The 22,541-nt window shown below is 42.3% G+C and overlaps 2 protein-coding genes across 3 annotated transcripts; both read right to left on the reverse strand.

Annotated features, from left to right (window-relative positions):
• Positions 1-4,992: 4,992 nt before the first annotated feature.
• On the reverse strand, positions 4,993-18,290 carry BUB3 (BUB3 mitotic checkpoint protein). Of its 2 annotated transcripts, XM_065639205.1 has the most exons (9): positions 18,218-18,290; positions 17,783-17,927; positions 15,406-15,600; positions 14,217-14,286; positions 12,729-12,880; positions 9,455-9,613; positions 7,883-8,060; positions 7,314-7,530; positions 4,993-5,320 (listed from the first exon to the last, which is right to left on the reverse strand). In XM_065639205.1, the coding sequence occupies exons 2-9, from the start codon at positions 17,789-17,791 to the stop codon at positions 5,311-5,313; spliced, it is 990 nt and encodes a 329-aa protein (XP_065495277.1). In that variant the 5' UTR covers positions 17,792-17,927; positions 18,218-18,290; the 3' UTR covers positions 4,993-5,310. The 2 variants fall into 2 exon arrangements, with proteins under 2 accessions (XP_065495277.1, XP_065495278.1); XM_065639206.1 differs by lacking the exon at positions 4,993-5,320 and having other exon boundaries at positions 7,310-7,530.
• Positions 18,291-19,688: 1,398 nt separating this feature from the next.
• On the reverse strand, positions 19,689-21,187 carry HMX2 (H6 family homeobox 2). Its single transcript, XM_065639385.1, has 2 exons — positions 20,911-21,187; positions 19,689-20,233 (listed from the first exon to the last, which is right to left on the reverse strand). The coding sequence occupies exons 1-2, from the start codon at positions 21,185-21,187 to the stop codon at positions 19,689-19,691; spliced, it is 822 nt and encodes a 273-aa protein (XP_065495457.1).
• Between the last annotated feature and the right edge of the window lie 1,354 nt (positions 21,188-22,541).

A 22,541-nucleotide genomic window follows, 5' to 3' on the forward strand; every position in this document is an offset into this window, starting at 1 on the left:
AAAATTAAACCAATTACTTGAGCTGGGATTCAAGAAATCTGCTCAAGTTCTGCTTTTGCTCTGCGAGAAGGAAATTCGCTTCCTTATTCTGAGCCTCTGTTGACATCTGTGGAATGAGAATATTTCTTCTCTCTCAACCTTTGGCCGTCTTATCTATTTAGAGAGCAAATTCTCAAGCCAGGATAATTTCTTACCATGCGTCTGTGCAGGGCCGTGAATAAGGCGATTGTCTTTGTTGCATTGTTGTTGCAGAACAGCGATGTTTTGCAGAAAATACAAGCAGAGAAAAGCAACCCTTGTTTAGTTTAATTCGATTGTTTGGGACTCTTTGGCATAAGTGAATGAATTATCGCTTTGTTTTGACTTGATGCTACCTTGCTCTGTTTTTACCAAAAGAGAATATAGCGTTTTTCTTTAAGTAAATATATAATTACATGCTATGCTGGTACAAGAGTTGTTTCGTACCAGGTGATGGTATAGCTGCAAGCTTAAAACTAGAATTATTGTAAAACAGACATAAACAAAATATACAGCCAATAAGAATTAGGTACTCTGTTTTATTAGCCTTATACAAATTCAAAAGAGACTACAAAATGAATACACACACTGAATTTGTTTAAGGGGACGACTCTGCAAAGCTTTCTCCTAAGTGGATGTCCCCAGCACCCGCCGGCCCTGGTGTGCCAGGTCACACCGATGGGATAAACCGGTAAGGACGGGCAGATTCAGAGCTGAAACCAGTTTGGTAATGGTGGTGGGGGCCACGGGGGGAAGTCAAAGCCTGTTAAGGATTTAAAAGCTTTAAGGCAATAGGAATCCCTGCCTCGGTTCCAAGGTGTGCTCTAACAGGTGCCAGGTGAATGACTGATCAGGGATGAACTCAGCAGCGTAACAACCACAGGTAGTCAGGACCACCTTATCTTTCCTGCCCGAAGATGGAACCAGTTAAAACCACACTGTTCCCAGCAGGTGCTGGTCTAACCTGTGCTTGAGAAATTCCACAGCTGGAGACGCTGCAGCTTCCCCGGGCTATTTATTCCTGGCCTTAACCATCCTTACACTTAGAAAGTTTTTCCTAACGTCCAGACTAATCTCTGCTGCAATTTAAGCTCATTATGCCTCGTCCCAGTCCCTGTGGACATGGAGAACAGTTTATTCCCTTCCACTTTGCAGGTAATCACAGGAGACTCTGAAGACCTATTACATCCCCTGTGTTCCTAGCGTGCGTTAGCACATTCATATCTTTCCATGCTATAGGAAAATGTATGATTTAGTAAAAGAGTGCTGCACATACAGCCTCAAGAAATAAGACATATTTCATAGGAAGTACCTTCAGCATATTAGTTACAAGAACACCTGGGTGAGTCCTGTATTTGACTTGTCATTTCCAAATTCTACATGTCTGAAATGTATTACAAAGTATCACTTAAATACTATTTCGAACAAAGAAGGCTGACATATTTCAAAGCAAATGCCATGTTGCTGCAGGAGTAGAAGTTGTATCAGTTGCATATTGACTAAAAAATTACTAGCATTGTAGTTATGATTATACTAAACAACATAAAAGCAGCTAATGGTGTAATCACCAGAACAGACGTCTGCTAGTCAAAAGAAACAGGTTCTGCTCCAGACCACTAATACCAACCACTGATGGTGGACGTGTCATTTAGGCCAATATTTGCAAGAATATCCAGTAGTAGAAACACCCAGGTTTGGGGCATCTGTCTTAACAGATGCACCAGCTGAATTACTGCTGAACTGAGCGGCTACACGGCTCCAACTATAGAAAATACTTAGTTTTCAAGGCAGTAAAAATTACCAGGCGCTGACAAAAGTGTGAGAGAGTTAAGGAAGATGGAGCTAGCAACACGTACACGGCTTTGGAAAGGTCATTCTCAACTGTATCACTTGTTTGGGGCTCAGAGTTGAGCTTTGAGCTCAGCGCAGGGTCTGGTTTCGCTTGGGAAAATGCATTTTTTTTTAATATATATTTATTACCATTGCAGTTGCAGCACAAAACATCACGTCTGAGCCGAGGCAGAGCTCCAGACCTGTATGTAGTAGCCACACACTGATCACCTTGAAGTACTGGCCAACAGAAAAAAAAAAAAATACACTTACCAAAATGGTTTTTTTTGTAACATTCAGGGCACAGATGCCACTTGGCTTCTAATGCCAGAGTGTCATGAGGCTCTTGTGAGAGACAACCCGTGATATTTTTTCCTGCAAGCAGTCACCGGTGATTGATGACTCTATTAGAATGACGGCCACGACTTCATGTTTTCTGGATGGCCCTCAACACCGCGCAGAAAGCAACGACTTAAGGAGTTTTTTTTAGATCTCGATTCCTCTGATCAAGAGTCTGTATCTCCTCTTTGTGCAGCTGCTTGTTATACAGGTCAGAAAAGGCTCATTTCATGATTTCTCCAGCTTATGAACCTCTGCCTTGACCTGCATTTCCAGAAGAGAGCTAATAAAAGGAAGATTAATCTTGCAAAAGAAAGACCCGTATTCCAACTGCACAGATTTGTACCTGACCAATTAATGCTTCTCTTCTCCATTGTGCCTGGTTGTCTCATTATTTTCTACAGACTTCTTCAAGCATTTACATAAAACACACCACAAGGAATATTCCTACTATTTTTAAGCCAAAATAAATTAGTAAATTCAATTTGTTTCCTCCTACATATCTGGGACTACCTTTGTCCACTGAAGCATGCAGATCTCAGTACAAATATTTTTTTTTTTCCCCCCCGATTACCCAGGAAAAGTTGCACAGGAGGCCTTATTTCCAGGTCATGCCATGTGTCTGCTTTGTTAACCAAACTATTTGGAATTCCCCTAATTCTTTCTTCATTTTCCCCCTACTTTCTCTAGCTCTTATTTCACTTTGTTCCCCACACTTCCACACCCCTGTAACTGCCCACTCTATCCTCCGTCCATTTCACATCTTCCTTTCTCTACTTTATCACTAAAGCACTTTTTCATTAGTCCCAGCCCATTTCTGCCTTCACACATCATTTAGTTGGACCCCTCCTCACTTCAGGTCTCTCTTCTCCACAAGCACGGCCACTGTTGTGCTTCTCAGGAACAATAAAATCACTTCTTTTTTTGTGGGCTCAAGTTTACACTTGGTAATATTACACTCTCCCAGATTAGATGGATAAACAACAGATATTGTATATGTTTGCTCTGCAAATATACACGTGTTTAAAGATGCACACACATACACATTGTGGTCTGGTGCAACACCTGACAGTGTCTTAACACAAAATCTGCTGTCTCAACTTACAGCCGTCCCTCAAACTAGAGATTTTGCTTCACATTTCTTTGCTAGTTGTTCTCACAGAAACCTTTGGTTCCCAGGTTTAGGCCCCACACACAAACAAAACCCCCACCCCAAACACCAAAGAACATCACACACCAAACAAAAATCTCCAACTCACATACCAAGGGGTCATCGCTTCCTAAGCTGACATCAAAAATTCAACCTTTGCCCAACAGAGTCATGTACTCTCAATGCAAAAAAGCCAATTAAAACGGGAAGAAATCGGGATGGTGCGCATCTATCAGAACAGCAGCTGGATGCTACTGTAGTGACAGCATTATCCATATTTAATTCAGGAAGATCTTTATTTCTTTTAAAACCTATCAAAACCAGTTTATATTAACAAAGAATCCGTATCAAGCCCATGACAAATTCTAAAGCATTCCACGTTCAACCCATTTACTATCTCTCTCTGGTAACAGCTCAAGTCTGTTACCTTTCTGCACACAGAGTCCATCACCTCCTCCTCTGGAACGATCGGTTACTGTTTCTGTCATCAGCAAGTTTGTTTTCTTACAGGTAATAAAGTACTCCCACTGGCAACGCAGGCACTGATACCTCAGAAGTTGGGAGTAAAGTATGAATCCAATCACCACTCCAAAATACTCACACTTTAATCACCTTTGATAGGCTTCATAGAAGCAGTTTTGTTCCATCCCTCCTTACTATTCACTACAAAGTGAATACTGCAGTATTACAAACCTCACAAACCCCTGAAACCAGCTGCTGTTAAGAGAGCAGTGGGACAGTCTGGTCTGCAGAGCTGGATGAGATTGCTTTCCGATTAGTACCACCAAGTTTTTAATATTATTTCCACAAACCAGTCACAAATGTGCAACATTGAATATATTCTTTTTAGCAGAAGACAGATTTGCAGGTTTAATCTTTTCATTGTATTTACATTCCTGTTTAGCAAAAGCAAACACACAGCATCTAATACTTTTTCTAATACTACTTTCCTAGAAATTTTTAATTTGTCCAAGTTCAAGTATTTTCTCACACCCACCCGCCGCCCCATTCCAAAATCCTCAAGAGGCTGATAAATTTGATTACAGATTAGACCTCTTACCAACTGGCAAGAAGGCAAACGAGACATTCAGACAAACAGCATATTTTCCTGGGGTTTGTGACCACAACATTTCCACCCTGGGCAAACTCCTTTTTTTCAACCATTCTACTTGTTACTCCATAAACCCTGGGCTACCACATCTGATCTGCAGACGTGGCACAGATCACTCAGCTACAGGCTGAAACTCTACATTTCCTTCCCTCTACCCTCAATTCTTCCCAAGCATCGTTCATTTTAGGCTTTTATGCAGTATGTGAAGAAAACCAAAGTACCACATGTTGAGGTTCTTTCCTCCAGAAACAGTTCGTGGTTCTCCAGTAACAATCGAGTCATTGAGATTAACGAGCCCACCTAGTAAAACACAACTTTGTGTGTTCACAGCCCTGTGAAAACATTGCCTGGAGAGCAAACATCCTCAGGTAATGAAGAAATTCTCAGTTCATCTCATTGGAAAAACACAAAAGGCTCGGAAATTTTCCATCAGGAAGACCTACAACTCAAGAATTCTTGCAACTTAAAGGTTTGGTCTTAACGTTTGTTTCAAAAACAGTAAAGGTCGTTACACAAAGTATTTGTTTTTAAAAAAACTATGGATATTTATTGAACAATTTTGAGACCACTGGAAGTTTTCATAATTAGATACTACAAAATGTGGCGAGTTTTTATAAAAGTATAAGCAAAGTTGCCTACAGGATGGAACTAATTTAGCTACAGACAGCAGATAAAGAATACAGTTTCATTAACATTATAAGCAAGCAAGTAATGACAGATTAAGACATACTACAATATACAAACAAATATTTCTTAGTCAAAGACAACATCAGGACAAAGACTGTTGTTCTCACTTCTGTGGTTTAGTTTAGTCTTGGTAGGAGCAGGTGAGCACCTCTTGCAGAGAAGTATCACCAGAAGTCTAAGTAGACCTGAAATAAATAAACAGTATTTCGGCAAGCAATATTTAGAGTAATCATAAGCAGGTAAAACATTTAACACTCTATAAAAGCAGAAACATGTAGAAAGACAGCTTTCATTTGTATCGAGATACAATATCTAATAATTTAGTGATTGAAAAGCTGATCTTGCCAAGTTTTCTTTATATAATTTGGCACCATCTTGATGCATTTAAGAATGCATCATGCAGACATGCTAAGTGATTCAAATTAATATGTAAAAAGATCACTATGAAACAACTATTAGTCTTCTGTCTTAAGTAACTTATTTTTAGAATAAACCAGAGATGACTCACACTACTGTAACATTAAATATACGCATCATTCTTAGTGCCCTAAGGTTGGCATAAGCAACTTGTAAATGTCAGAAAAGCATATAAACCTCGTTAATGTTCTCAGAAATTCATTTAAAGATAGAAACAGGTCCAAAAAGATGCCTGTCTAAATGCATTGCAATTACGTTACAATTATTTTCCAAATACACAGATATGCTCTGTTTTTTCTCAGCTCATTACTGACTCAAACAATTTGCCCTTCTGGGATCAATTGTTTGCTAATAAATAATTGTTTACAGTCACAAAATGATATTAAGGAGTATTCTTATTAGTTTTCCTTCTACAGCCTAATAAGATTCAAAACTAGCTGATTCCCAGGAGTCTAACCTTAACCTTGCTGTGTTTAACAGCCCAGGAAATGATGAACCATCTGTTTCAGAAAATAATGAGGGGCCAAGAGGAAATATTGTTTAATTGTAGATTAACCTCCTCATACGGCAGAATGAAGCATCCACAGAATTAGCAGCCATAACTAGCAATGAGCAGATATAACTGCAAGCAGCTCTGACTACTATAAGACCAACAGCAGCAAGTATTCTTTTATCACTTTTTTTTTTTTAAACCCTCCCAAATGTATGTAACAATTACAATCTGATTCTAAAAATAAATTTGAATTCTCATCTTTGGATTTTTTTTTTTTGAGGAAGCAGCAGAACTAAATACTGAAATAGTTCAGGTTTTATTTTTCCATGAGTATCAAAATTATTTTAAACCAAACATCTCCAAGTGAGAGACGGTGTATTTATTCTTCTGTAACTTTCCCATCACATCTTCACAGCGATAAAATGACTGCTCTGAACCGATATACAAGTCCCTTAAGGGAGGGGGGAAGGTCTTGAGACTTTAAACTCAAGAATTTTGATCACTTACATGTGTCTATTTACACAGCCACTTAGATACTAAGTAACAGAGACAAACAGATAAAGTGTAAGACAGTTTGAGTACTAGAAGAAAAAAAAAAATAGTGATGGCAAACCACAGGAATTTTAAAATAAGAACAGCTCCTGTGCTAGGATAATGAAGAGTAGCGCAATTCTGTGCTGGCAATTTTTCTACGTAACATTCACGCCAAAGCGAGCTTAACAGAAATCTTTTGCCTCCATCAATCAGTTTGCCCCATTTTGACAGCAACAAGGATAGAAAAGCGTTATCAGAGGGCTGCAGCAAACTCCAAAAAGCTTTTCCTTGATTTGACACAACCTTCCTTCTGATTTGCTTCTAGCTGTGACAGCCAGGTGCATACTCAGCGTGTAAAGATTTCATTAATTCTAAGCTTTAAATATCCAAACACAGTAACATTTATTCAAATAAATTATGCTTGAATTCTTCACTTAATTCTTGAAGCAATGAGCTAGCAATAACTCCACAGCTTCATATAACAGCACCTATTCAAAAAGGATAAGAGTTTGACATTCTTCTCCTACAGAACAACTAGGCACAATTTTATCCATCAGACGTCTATCAACCTACGGATATTGAAAGCTTGGGCAAACAAGATAAAATCAAAACCAACCCCACTGTCAAGCTGCGCTATCGACTGGCATCAATAATGCTATTCATGAATTTAGGAAAATTAATAAATCTTGGGATGAATGCTCAGAAAGGCTCAAATACAGGTGAAGCATACTCACTTTGGTTTTGTTTCTGCATCTGTCACTTGGCGAATATAGATACCATCTTCGGGATGTTCAATGTCATCCATTTCATACATATACGAAGAAGCTATTGCAAGGGTAGTTCCATCGTTGCTGAAGGCAAGTGACGCTATGCTGGTGGGATACCGATGGAACTGGCATAGCCGCTTTTTATTAAATGGATCCCAAATATTTACGAATCCATCAGAACCTCCTGAAAGTGAATTTTTAAAGATTTTGTAAATTATAACGGAGAGAACAGTAAGAGTGAAAAGATACGGTATAGGAAAAAGGAAAAGACAAAACTACCTGGAATTACTTTGTCAGTAAAAACCATAGGGTTACATAGAGTTGCATAATTCAGTAAAGAGCACAACAAGTATTTCCCAAAATCCCTTTTAGAGCAATTAACTCACTGCATCAAATCATTTAAAGACTCTGCTTATTGCAAGAAATATTATTTAAATGCTTAAAAAATAAGGGCTTAAGAAATAAAGGCTGACCTGTTTAAATCAAAACTAAAGGAACTGATAAAAATACTACAAAAAATTGAGTATCTACTCTACCTGTAGCAAATGTGTTGTGGACATTATGGAAAGAAATAGCATTAACTGGATAAATCTGCTCGATGTTATTTTCCTTCAAACGGTGACATTTGAATGCATATTTCTTCTTCTGGATTTCTGGACTTGGATCCAAATATTCCACCGCAACACGACCTTCAATGGAACTTAAAACATAACCCTACCCAAAAAAAAAAAAAGGGAGATACACATTTTAAAAAGTTTACACCTGGAGAAGAGATTGCAATACAATTTCTCTCATACTCCTCTAAAATTCAACTAAATGAAATGTAAATGGTCTTAAGTTGCATACAACTAGAAGTTGTTTGTTACAATAGATCAATGGCATCATCAACAAAATCTGCTTTTAAGAAATAATGCAGAAAAAAAGCTGAGAGATTCTCATTGCACCATAGTTTGAAGCTGACAGGAGGCTTTTAATTACCCCTGCAGGTCCAAACACAAGTTGATCTGGGGAAAAAAATGTTAGTAGTTAAGAACACCTCATATTCGCCCATCTATCCCTCAGGGCCTAAATATCTCAAGTATTAGAGATACGGGACTATTTAGTTTCAGAATTACATTAAAACTAGTTCAGAACTTTATACTGGCAACTAAACACAAGTTTAAATAGAATTTTCAGTGAAACTTGCTTGTAAGTGGTTTCCACTTATTCAGTTAATTACAGTCCTGACTTAAAGCAACCTGAGATGCTTTTACTATAACTTCTGAGTTAAGCCCACAATAGATCTTTTCAGAAATAGGACTGTAATGACATCTAGCTATAACAGGGTTCTTTAAAATCCATAATACAATACAATCCCGAAGATAAGCTTGTTTCACTATAACTAGAGCTGAAAATGGACAAAGCGTTCACGCCACTTCAAGAACAAGTAACTAGGTCTCCCAGTTCCTGCGTTGTCACTATGTACACAGGAAAATTCCCTTCCAAATTAGTTTGTCAGAAAAAACTAATCTTCTTGCTCTACTTCAGAAAGAGAAATATCACAGACACACTATGTTGACCTACATGGAACAGCTATATGATCATCTAAATTGTACAATTTCCTCTAGATAACGAAACATGGGTTCTCAAGTGCATAACACAGACTCAGAGTAAAAAAAGACAAAATATAAATGATATTCATATAGTTTTAATTCTGCCCCTGTTCACAAACTGTTGAAGAACATAAGGCTACAATGCAAAAAGGCTGCTGAGCAACTGCCAATTCTGTCTTCCTCTCTTCTATTGCAAATTTGTGGGGGTTTTTTGTTTTTTAATTACATCTCAGCACTGTGATGCATTAAATGGGTTATTTTTCAAATAGAGACAAAACTGAGAAAAAAAATGAAAACATAATATGTTGCTAAGTCAGTGGCAAACATTCCTAAACTACACTATTCAAGAGTTAATCTGGAACCTCAACATTATTTTTCCCCCTCCTAGAGTTTGATTACAAAACTTTGAAGACCAGAATATTTTTATATGAGAGATAAAGAGAACTTGAAAAATAAACCACCATTTTTCCTAAAGAATATTCAACAGAAATACAATTATTGACATAGCTGCCATACCTGCTTATTTGGAAACGCTCTGATACAGCGGGTCTGGTATTTCAGACTTGATTCTCTTCGCTGCTGAACATAACCCATGTTCCGTAAATCCCACACCAGCACTCTCCGACCTGCCGTCCCCACAATTAGTCTGTCTCCAGACACAGAAAGCGTGTAGACCTTTAAAAAAAAATTACAATATTTAACACTTATTAGCCCAAATACCCATTGCTCTTTGTACAAAATAAAATGTCAGCAATAGGCAATATCAGGTGACATCTACAATAAAGTCTATAGCCACAGATTTCTCCTTTGCTTCAATTTATAACTCAAATTTGGGATAAGCAGCAGTAGTGTGCAGCAGGTTAGTGATAAGACACTGACGTAGCATTTCAACAGCTCACCCTTAATTCTGTACCCTGGCACATAGCTAAAAAAAAAGAAAAAGAGCCCAACACAGCACCATAATACATATGTAACAAATTCTGAAAAAGATTTTTTTAAATGAATACGTATATGCACTTGTGCAATTCTAAGTTTTCAGCATGTTTATCCAGTTACCAGTCTCCAGATCTCAGTGATATTGAAATAATCTTCCACACGTGAGTTTTCTTCCTTTGGCTGGTATTATCCATGTTTTAAATGCTACCCGCGTGCAGAAGTATTTATGCATAACTTAAAAGGGACATCAGTATTATTCAAGTTTTCCTCAAAAATTATTTCAAGCATTAAAATTACGGGATATTTCAAGGCAAGAGGTAAATGGATACAAAGTAACAGGGCATGGATATTGGAATTTATCTTTGCTTGGTGTGCACAGCTTGCATTCCCCAATATCAATACATGATCCTGCAGGTTAGTCCTACAATATGACACCGCACATTTTCTTCTCATTTTTTTTCCATCTGGTAATCATGTGGTTTTAGAGAATGTCAAGCTGAGCTTCATGTTATTAAAGGAAAACAGATTGCCAATAAATTAAAAAAAAAAAAACAAACACACACCGAACAGTACTTTGTATACTTAAATAAAACTAAGTGAAATTGAAGGAAGCGATGTGCTTGACATCATTAAAATAGACTATGCCTTGGAATTTCAACTCTACTCCAAAAATTGGCTCAGAGGTTCTAATTTCTGTCTATCAAATTCCTCATGAAAATATTCAGCACACAAATCGTTCTGTTTCCAACTATTACTTGGGATGCAGTTAATCTGGAAATATGTTTAAAAAAGAAAAGGAAAAAAGGTTCAGTCTAAACCTCTGTGCTACCAAATGAATTACAAGTTGTTGATATACAAACAAGGTGGAATCCAGTTACCTATAGCTGTGCTGCCACTGAGCTGCTAACAAGAGCAAACTATAGGAACGAGCTTTTTCAAAAGGGACATAAAGCAGCTACATACACAGGAAACAGATTTGTATAAACCTTAGATCAAGAATCAGAAGTGTATGAGATCTGGGATCCTGCCAGAAGGATTCAATTTACTTCTGGCACGTGCTTGTACAATTTCACTCAAGCACCGAGTTTCACTTTCTGCTTCTCTGATAAGGCCCAATAAAACTATTTGGTTCTGGTAAAACTGCACTGAAATATCAGACAAAACAACTTTTATCTTAATTTGCTATAAACGTTTCTGGCAAAACTGTGGTTTCGGGAAGTTAATTTCTATTAAAAAAATAAGCAGACAGGTGCATATGTGTGTGGGAAGATATGTGTGTGTATATATATACACACACACAAACGTGTATATAAAACTTCCTTTAACCAACCCACATTCATTCATCATGCATTCTTGCTCTAAAATCTGATTATTTATCTTTCCTCTTAAGACTGAGGTCTTCAGATGGGAAACGTCTTAAACGTTCGTATAGGAGTTGCCTAAAATTTCCAGTTATCCCAACTGCCAAATCCCACTTATATATAAAAAAGGCAACAAAACTTTGAGTCAACAGTAGTTACACACTTTAACAAGATAGCAAAGGGAGGTTTGAAAAGCTATGGATGTAAAAATTGATATAAAAATATTAATAATCATTATATAAAATGTGTTTGTATACATGTATGGAAACAAAGGCATAAAGAATATTAAATAGCTTAAGTCTTTTTACAAACTGATGTCACACCTGTATAGTGAGTATTCTTTCTACACCACACAATCATAAATCAACTGAAACCATTGTCATGCAGTTGAGTAGGTGTACACATTTATCAAAGGCAGCATTAAAAAAAATGACATAATGAACCTTGCTGAACCAATAAGCAGCTTGATTCACTGTGGCTGTCCATTATATGATATTCTGTCAGCCATTTATCACAGTTCTTTACATGCTACATACAACTATAAATCAAAACTAGAAATAATGCAATTACTTTATTCCGAACAAAGGTCTTGCCAGAAGTAGATTCAGCTATGTTGTAACAATAGTAATAGCTATTTAGATGCAATAGGGAACGTAATGATGGCTCATAATTATGGCTTGACAATAGCTAAATGAAATTTTTAAAAGCTGTAGGCAAAAAAAAATATGTAAAATTATTCAGCAACACAGCCTGGGCTTAGTATTCTATGAAAAAAACAAGAAATTTTTATTCTATAATTCCTTCAGTAGCACCACTGTAAGCAGTATAAAGATTAACACATCGTATAACCATTAGAAAAAGCCCAAGACATCACATTTTACCTTATTTCCCTTGGTGTCTCATTAGCACAGAGGATTTTAGTATGAGAATGTCTGAATTTACTAGACATTAGTACAACAACAGGTAAGTTAAAATAGAAGCAATTCTGTTCAATCTTTTAATACAAGTTGAAAAAAAAATTTCAGGCAACATTATTTGCCTCCTACTATATCTCTATGCGCATTTCAAAAGAAACAGACCTTATGACTGCCAGGATCTGATACATCTAAAAGTCTTAACATTTAAGGAAATAAATAGTGCGTATTACAATCAAGCCAAGGATTATTAATGATTAAGTCAACTTCACATGCTGGTTTTGTTAGGTTTTTTCGTTCTTCAAGTTTGTTTTAAATTATAAGAATTTGGTCCATCAGGAGAGCTAGGAATTAAGTTACACTCTCCTATTGAGCTCCTATTAAGCTCAAAGCCTTAACCCAAAATCACAACAGATTCTAAATATCAATATTTTAAAATGCAACGTTTTCACAGCTTAAAAACCACTAAACACAACTTTTCAAATTCAATTCAGTTTAAGACAATGTCCTAGATGATGTTTAACCCGTCACTGGATTATTATTTAATGTATCACCTGGAATACAGCACCTAGGACATACCTTTTCAGGTTGAGAGAAGGTTCCTGCATTACAAGGAGTTCTGGGATCCCACAGCTTGACTGTTTGATCCCAGCTTCCAGTCACCATGACATTCACTTCTGGGCAGTACTCAACACACCTGATAGGAGCATCATGGGCACCAACAAGGTTTTCTGTAAGAAAACAACAACTTATTGTAACTTTATTGGCTCTACAAATAGTCAAAATGTGTTGAATAGAGAATTTTTCAAAAAGGACACACTACTGAGGGACAAACACACTCTTCTCTGACATTTCCACAGGTGTATTGATATGCTAAGACTTCCTTTAAATATAGCTCAGTCTTCAGAAGTACAACTTTTGCAAAGATCAGGAATGTTAAATTTAAACTTAAAAGTCTCCTGAGATTATGAAAGCAATTAAGAACTTTAGGCAGCCATAGAGACACGGTCTAATGTCTAAAGAACTGTTCAGCATCAAATGGTATCACCACCTGTGACGCAGACACTAATACAGAAAGTCAATTAAGCTAGTATATAGTAACATGATGGCGACCAAATATAATTAATATCACATACTAATATTTATATTAATATAAACACTTCTATAAAGTCACCTATAACAGAATTATTTGACCTCTTTCATAACATTACTGAGCACACAAGTTTGTTGAGCCCTGGCCATTGGTTGGTTCTGGTGACCACACGTGTCTCAGGTTCAGATTCACTTTTCAATTTAACACACATACAAACACACAAAACAGTCAAAGTAGTTCCATATTTTGCACTAATGAGACACTGGAACTGTGGTGCTTTGGAGAAGTGTTTTGCTAGGAAAAAATGTAGTACAAGGCCGTGATGTTTGACAAAGCAAAAGTTTTATATACACTCCATCATACGTGTGAAAGACCATTCTAAATATGTCTAAACCACAAATCTTTGGGAAAAAAATTTTAAAAAAATTTTTTTAAAAATCACATGCTCAGTTTTAGTTCATCTTATCTAATTGTCCCTAATTGAGCCACAGTAGCCTATGGCAGAGCAGGATTATCATCAGAAATCCTATTCAAGGTGTCCTACAACAAGCTTCTACCAAACTTCTTGCAAAATGCCAAAGGCTTCCATGCTTTTAGGTGGAATTTATTAGGGTCCCTTGTTATTCTGCTAGATAAAGGCACCTATGATGTGAATCTCAAACCATCAGTGTGACAAGTACATAGATAGTTCCTTTCCTTCCATCTTAACCTTAAAATAAGTAAATGAAAAAGAAATGCACATGTAAAATACAGCAATGAATATTCATCACAGGAGAAGTTTAAACTCTCAGTTTGGCAGCAACGGATTCAGCCCTTTTGTTAAAGGCGTTATAGCACAATCCCCTGTTACCCAGTAAGGAGTAGTGTCTTGTCCAGGCCTCGGTGATCACAAAGGGCTGCATGGCAAAGGAGAGCACTAAGCGCACTGACAACTTAAATCAATTGAGACAGCTTAGAGAATTCAGTCTGCCTACCTTGGTCCGTGTTCAGATCGTGCATTTTCAATTGCTGATCTAATCCTCCACTCCAGGCATGGGTAGGATCCTATAAAGCAAAATATTTCACCTTATGACATGCCTTAAGTTTCCCTGGCTGCTGCACATTTAATATCCTAGGCTCATGACACCGGACTTGCTTTCAAAAGTTTTGAAAGAGGGGAATTATGACACAAAGGTGAAGATCCAGCCCAGATCTAAACAGGCAGATGACAGAAGCTTTGCAAAATGTTTAAGTAAAGCACTTTGAGCTATACACATTTTTTTAAATTTAAAAGTAAAACTAAAAAGAAACAAAAGCACTTGGAAGTTACATCAAATCATTTCTGTTTCTTTAACAGCAAAACACATAATGCTTATTTTTAAATGCGCACTAACCTAAGGCAGCTCTACTTAAATTAAGTGTATTTCTTCTAAAATCAATTTGGAAACTCGGAGCCATTTGAGAACTTTTGTGTTGATCTACACTACAATATTAGCTATGTGATAAAATGTCCTGTGAAAAAAGTACAAGTAGAATTAAAAATTTAAACTGATCCTTAAAACATTCAGTAATACATCAAGATCAAGTTACTGGAGGACATACCAGCATACAATGCAAAAGAGATACAAATTGAAAACTATTTAAAAAATAGGCAAAACAAAAAAGTGGCACAAATAAACTTTAAAACATTCCTATTTCAAATCCAGTATACTAAAAAAAAACCAGAAATAAATTATCTGGTAAATTGCTCACTTGGAACAATGCTGTGTTTCCAAAACAACCCAGTATGACAAGGTTAAAAAGAAAAGAAGAATTGGCTATGCACATTTATTGTGAATAAAGATTCCTGGCTGGATACTACCAATATGACTCTCTGTAATAAATACACATACAATTTACCATACCATTGCAGAAACAACAAAAACCAGCTCAAATTACTTTTGCCTACCCCTCCTACCAGAAATGAATTACTTGTGTGCCTGCACCTGTCATAGGAAATACCTATACTTAGGACTACAATAACATTAGAAGAAGAATAATCAGTAGAAGTAAGTTATTTTTTCAAACCTAGAATTCATGTAGGATTTCATTATCCCTTTAGTTTCAGGGACTGACAATTTCTCATGTATCTTGGGCACTATATGTAAAATAATATTTTTTTTAAAAAGCATTTCACACACTTACATAAAAAGCACAGTCAAGGACAGCTCCTGAATGTTGATATTTGAGCCTCATGGTGTTGGCAGGAACATCATAGAGCCGGACAGTTGTGTCCCAGGATGAAACAAGCAGGAACTGAGATGTATTTGGACTAAACTTCACTGATGAAATACCATCATCTGGAGTTTGATTTAGTTTGAATTCGTTTGATCCCGTCATCTGAAGAAAAGACAATAAAATATGGATACAATTTTAGTAATAACAAGAACCTAAGCCTAGCAAGTTAATTAGCCAACTGATCCATCTTAAAGGTAACTTAGAGTAGACCTGGAAAGTTTACCAGCTTTTACACAGAAGTTCGGAACACACAGATTTCTGACAAACTCTCTAAAATCCAAGATTCTGATCGCTGTCCAAGACCTCAATAAATTCCTACTCCCATAGAGAACTTTTAAATGTAAAAATCAAATATAGCATGGAATGAATAGTATAAAAGTTTATTTTTATTATTATCATATATAAGCTTAGATATTGCTACTTTAAAAATGTATTTTCCCCCACTCTACTGTATATGCAGCTGTATTTTTAAAAGTAAATATTTATAAACTACTGTGAGCATCAAGAAGTTACTTTAAAAAAAAAAAACACACCACAGAAGCAGGCAGAAAGGAATCTGACTTGAAAACTCCAATAAAAACTGTTTCGGATTTGGTACTGCAATTGGATCATCTTTGAAACAGTTTTGAGCTCTCTGCAACTTTCCAATCCTTAAACTTCCATAAGTGTTACAAAATGTTTCAAATGAAACACCTTAAGATTTTTTTTTTCCTCTTAAGAGTCTAAAGAGGTTCAGATAAGAAGGGGAAGTTATGCTTTATGTAGTACTGAAATGTAGAGCAAACATATAAATGTGATGTAACGAGGAAAAAAAGACAAACAATAGAACAACGAGACTGAAGGTAACTGCAGCACTCGCTCCATAGGATTAGTTAGTTGTATATATAAAAATTCAAATGAGAGTAGAAGTTATGAACAGCAAATTTCAGCTGGGAAAACAGTACAGACCTTCCACTCCGAAAAAAAATAAATTCTTAATCATATATACTCCAAAAAAAAAAAACAACAAAACTTTTCCTAAGGCTTCAGAAAGCCTTAATATCCCCTTTCCCTTGTGCTAAAAGTACAGAGAGGTAAATTAGCTAAGATTTTTTATAACACTATCGCTCCTGAATTTGTATGTACAATTGCAGAGATTAAGATTAGACCTCTGAGAATAAATCAAGAAAGAATGAGCAGATGAACTAGAACAAGGTTCAAATCTAGTGCACAATTATTCTAGTGCAGCACTTATCAGTAACTGAACAATCATCAAGTTGTATAATAATGTGAGCACTACACATTCTTACACTGGTAAGATTTCTCAAGTGGGAGCTTTGGTAGGTGTTCTGCAAGACATCCTTAAAAAAAATCAAAAACCAACACACTACATACACACAACCATGATATAAACACAAAGTGCTATTTCTGCTATATAAACATAAAGTGAGGAAAAAAAAGATTTAAGAAAAGGAAATAACTTCTTTCTTAACCCCTTTTTTCAGTTCTGTTTTGGGAATACTTGGGCAAAAGACAGATATGCTTGCCACACATATTTCTATATGAATACTATAAAGAATGCAGCAGCACCTTCATCGCGCTTTAAAATAGTGAAATGTACGTCAGTGACAATTTCAGATGGATGTACAAAGACACAAAATCTAAAGGAATTCAGAACAACTACAAGAATTAGACTGGACATGCTGATCTCCTTGCCTACTTGTGGCAGAAAGCTCAATCATGAGGATCTGAGGCACCTGGTACAACAGTTACAAACAAACCCAAAGCAACCAACAAGCAGCACTCCAGGAACCAGAGTTACTTACATCAGAAACCAGGAAGGATCTCCCAAAGGTATTTTTAATCCACAGAAAAATATAAAATGTCATAATTTAACTATATGCTGGCTTTTACTTATGTTACAAAAAAAAAAAAATAAAATCACATGAAATGCTCATTTTCACAAATGCAACTACTCTACAACCGTGATTGCCAAACAGTAGTTGTCACACCCACCTCGAACAACAAAGTTTTAGTAAAATGATCAGAGAGAAAATTCATAAAGAAGACATTATAGGGAAGCTGCATGCTGCTGAAAATGTAATATTGACTTAACTAAGAAGTGTACCTTTGCACCTCCATAATTCCCAAAAGCTCATTTCACTAAACTGGTAAGAAATCTGTGCTTTTATAGCTCCTTTTAACACACTATCATTTTGCTAGACCATAAGCGTTTCCCAGGCCGCTCAGCTGAAACCGTTCCGACCTCCGCTCTGTACTTTTATTAAGAAGGTATTAAACGTACCGTTTTCATATTACACGAGTTCCTCTCGGTGCTCCACGCAGCAACAAGGAAAACCCTTCTCGGTGTAGCAGCAGCGGGTCACGGAGGCGCTGAGGCGGCAGAAGCACCGTCGCTCCGGGAGAAGCGCGTCGGGACGCGGGAGATGCTGCGGCGGAAAGGGAACACAGTGAGAGAAACGCCCGAGAACTGAGAGGAGGCCGAGAATCTGCGGCACCCGCGGAACGGACGCGAAGAGCCGGGGGCGGCGGGAGAGGCCGCGGCGCCGCTGAGAAGCGGCCGCCAGTCAGGCGGGGCGGGAGGCCGTCCCCAAGCCGAGCCGCCCGCTCCGCCGCACCGCAACCGTACCCCGGAGGTCTCCGCACCCCCCAGCCCCGAGTGTGACTCCGGAGGTTCCCCAGTCCAAGCCCGGGGCCCCGGGGCCGGTCCCGGCCTCACCTCAGCGCTCCGCCCGGGGCCTCCGGCCTGCCAGCAACCGCCGCGCGCGCACGTACGCACACTCCCGCTCGCCCCACCCAGCCGCGCCGCCCCGCGATTGGCCGGTTCGAAAGGGCGGAATGGTGCGTCCCGGCGTGCCCCGCGCGCCCGCCGCGGGGCGTGCTGGGATTTGTAGTCCGCCGGGCCCGGCGAGGCGCGGGAGCCGGGACCCGCCGCTCCCCGTCCCTCCCCGTCCCTCCCCGCACCATCACCGGCTGCTAACGGGGGCTCCGGGGCGGGTTTGCCCGTTAGCGTTGTCACAGCCCAGCTGCGGGGGTAGGGACAGGCACTCCTGGGCTCTAACAACGTTAACGCGGAAACCCGAAATACGAATTATTCTCCCTAAAAAAAAGAAACGGAAAGGCGGAGCGACGGCACGGGCACCCGGCTGCGGGGCGGAGCTCACCCCGGCCCTTCGCTACGGCCGGCACCGGGCGGCAAACCGGCCTCTGCGGCTTAAAATCCCGGTTGTGAAGCACCGGGAGAGCCGTCCCGTTCCCACGCGTTGAAAATCACCTTATTTATCCCTTCGGATCTTTTATTTCACTCCTTTTTTTTTTTTTGCTTCCTTACGCCGTGAAGGCACCCTCGTTATCGCTGCTGTAAATATCCCTTCCACTCGGTACCGGCGGTACCCGCGGAGCCGGTGGACGAGATTTAAATGCTGCAGTATTTACTTATTTTTGAGTGCGAACGATTTACTCTGTCCCCCGTGGGCGGGCAGCCGTGGGTGCCCCGGGAAGGGGACGCGGATCCCCGGGGTGGGTCAGCGGGAGCTGCGAGCCCCGCCGCCTCTCACCTCGGCTCTTAGCAAAATACTCCGCAAACCAGAAAAAACAAGCGGTCCCCGTTTCCAAAACCGCTTCTGAGCGTTTGAGGAAGGCCCTTCGTCTTCCAGCCAAGCGCAGAGGACCGAGCCCCCGCCGGTCCCACGGGCAGGGATACGGGTAGAGCCGCCTGGGATTCCTGCAGGAAACGAGATAACGAGTAGGAAACAGAAAAAAAAAAAAACAAAAAAAAACCCAAAAAACCAAAAACACAACACCCTCGGCGTTAAATGTCGTTTTCGCTCTCCCGTGCATCGGTCCCAGGCTCCGCGCACCCTCCGATCCCCGGGGTACCCCTCCGGGCAGGGAACACGCGATCGAGCTGGCAAATTTACAAACGAGGCTTAAAACGTTTTATTATTTTTTTCTTTCTTTCTTTAAAAATATTTACAGATCTGAAATAACGTGTTTGGTTTGTTTTTTTTTTCAAGTGGCAGGATAGCGGGAGGGGAACGGGGGGTGCCCCCGGCGCCCCAGTCTCTCCGTTTGCCTGTCCCTCCCATCAGTTTCGTTCCTCTGTCCCCGCCGCGGTCGAGACCTCGCACGGAGCCCTCGGGGCTGCCCCGGTCCCGACGGGGCGGCCGCGGGGAGGGGGGTGCGGCGGCTCAGTAGTCGATCTTGTTGTAAAGGTTGTAGAGCGGTAAGGCCGAGAGGTTGCTGCCGGGGTAGTAGAGAGGGGCGGGGAAGGCGATGGACCGGGGCACCGGCACCCGGAGGAGGGAATTGTCTCTGAACACCAGCGGCATCCCCACCAGAGTCTGCGCCGAGGCGTGGGCCATGTTGGCCGCCTCCAGCTCGGCCGAGAGCTGCCGTTTCCACTTGTTCCTCCGGTTCTGGAACCAGGTTTTCACCTGGGTCTCGGTGAGCTGCAGGCTGGAGGCCAGGCAGGCCCGCTCCGAGCTGCTCAGGTAGCGCTTCATGTCGAAGGTGGATTCCAGCTGATAGACCTGGCTGCGGCTGAACACCGTGCGCGTCTTCTTCTTGGCGGCACCGGCCTGCCGGTCCCCGCCGTCGCGTTGCCGGTCCCCACAGGAAGGCGAAGAGGGTCCCAGCGGCTTCTCCTTCTCTTCCTTACAGTCCTGCTGGGGGGCCGAGAGGAAGGGCCCCCTCTCCCCGCTGCCTGCCGCCGCTCCGCTCCCCTTGGCGCTGCCTGCAACAGAGCGACAGCGCGGGGGTCGCACGGCGGCCGGTACCGGCACCCCCGACGGCTGAGCTCCCCCTTGCCCCGTCCCGGCTGGGGGAAACACCGAGAAGAACCCCCGGGAAGACAGCCGCGCCTCCGCTCCCGGTGGAAGACACCACCGACGCCTGGAAGTCATTCTCTTCTCGGCTATCCCTGTCCCTCCACCACATGGATGGACGGACGGACGGACAGGTGGCTGTACATGCCTCAGTGAAGGCAGCTGAGTACCAGCATAGGGGTGCTTTCCTACCCGACACGAGCCGGCAGATTTTACTTTATAGCATTACATTTCACAAACCGTTTAGTCGGGATTAATACTAAAAAAAAAAAAATATTTCTTCCCCTTGCCCGAGCGCTGTAAATAAGCAGAATCTAAGAAAACGAAAGTTATCCATCGCATCGCGCCAATTCGAGGAAATCAACCCCGCGTGGGGAGGTGGGGGGGAAAGCCACCCTATTTTTTTACTGAGTTGCTTTCTCTCCCCTTCAGCCACGGACGGCGCAAAATCGCTTTACCCCCAAAGCAGGGAGGGTGCGGACGTGTACCCCTCCCCCCGCAGCGGGGGCCGGGCCGGGGCCGAGCCCTCTGCAGCCCTTCCCGGGCGGGCCCCGTCCGTCCCGTCCCATCCCGTCCCGGTACTCACCGAGACAGGTGAAGCTGAGGGGCTGGTGCTTGTGGCACGTCTCGGTGGGGCCGTGAGCTTCGGTGCAGAAGCAGCCGCGATGTTTCCAGCTTTCCTCCGGCTCCTCGTCCTCCGAGGAGAGGGAGAGGGTCCGGCCGCGGGGGGGCCAGGCGGCCGCCCTGCCACCAGCCTCCCGGGGGTGCTCGGAGCTGCCGCTGCCCAGTATAGACTGGATGGTGAAACTGGAGATGGGAGCAGCCGCCGGACAGCACTTGCTCGGGTCTTCTTTGCTGCTCATCCTGGGTTCATAAGAAAGCAGAGGAGGGAAGCTCTTGCTTTAGAAGGGCTCGAGGGGCTGAGGTGTGCGGGAGGGGGGGGCCAGGCAGCCTGCGGTGAGCCGGCGGGGGGTTTGTTTTGGGGGGTGCTTTCGGCGTGTCGCTGCCGGCTCTCCCCGCGCCTGCCCAGGCGGACTGCATGCTCCTTCCCCCGCGTCCCTATTGATCTGCGGGCGGCGGGCGGCGGGGCTTCATTTGCATGGAGGTGGCCTCCGCCGCGCCAATCACGGCGGCGGCGGCCACGGAAAGTTTGGAAGCCCGCGGGGTTCGAGGCTGGGAGGGGGGCAGGGCCGCCGTGGACGGCAGGTACCGGGGCCGGGAGGGACACCCGCGGGGTCTTCACTGCGGTTCCCAGGGCTCCAGGGGCTCGTCTGACCCTGTGCCCCCGGGGGAGGGATGCTGAGCTCCCGCCATGCCGCCTCGCCCTCCGCCTCGAGTGGGCGAGAGGGACGTGGGCTGAATGTCTTATGCTGGCCGGAGGGTGTGTGTTTGGATAAACATCTTGTGCATATCCGGGAATCTTTACTCTTCTTGCCAATTAGAGAGAAGGAAAAAAAAAAAACCACCCACAAAAACACAACACACCAAAACCCAAACCGTTACGGTGTGCTGCCTGCTCTGAAAAACCTCCTTCGAGAAATCGGAGTTTCCGCTGCGCCGCAGCCCGTAATAAATGTCTCACGAAATTCCTCCTGCGTTTCCTTCCCAGGGTGTGCGAGCCTTCGGGAGCAGGGAGAGAGGGGATGCCCTCCTGCATTTCCAAATAAACTTTGCCAGGAGTCTGGGGCTCTTCCCCTCGGGCAGAATAAATCGCAGCGACCACAGCTCTTTCCCCTCTGCTCCTTCATTTAGAAGGGAAAATCAGCTGGCGACACCTGCCCCCAAGGGAACGGGAGTCGAGAGAGGCTGAGGGCAGGGACCCCACCGGGGTCCCCAAATTCCCGGGAGCGCACGGAGCCGCGGCTGGGCCCGAGGGCCGCCCCAGCCCCGCGTTTGCTGGGGTCTGGGTCTCCTTCCCCGGGGATGCGAGACCGGAGGCCGAGCCCCGAGGGCTGCCTGGGGCGACTCCTGCTTACCCCCCGCTCCCCCGGGAAGCCGCCGAAATGATCCCCGGTAAGGGGCCGGTGGGGATGCCGTCAGCCCGGTCACCGCTGCCCTGGGTACCGCACGACACCCGCCCCACGCTCCCCCTGCCCTCGGGCAGAGCCGCCCGCTCCGCCTCCATCTCCCCGCTGCCGCCACTTTAAAGGGACGTACCCCCTGCCTTGGCCCTCCTCCTCCTCCTCGCTGGGGCCACTCGTGTCCACGGGTGGGGGC

This window comes from Caloenas nicobarica, chromosome 7 (genome assembly GCF_036013445.1).
Source record: "Caloenas nicobarica isolate bCalNic1 chromosome 7, bCalNic1.hap1, whole genome shotgun sequence".
NCBI lineage: Eukaryota > Metazoa > Chordata > Aves > Columbiformes > Columbidae > Caloenas > Caloenas nicobarica.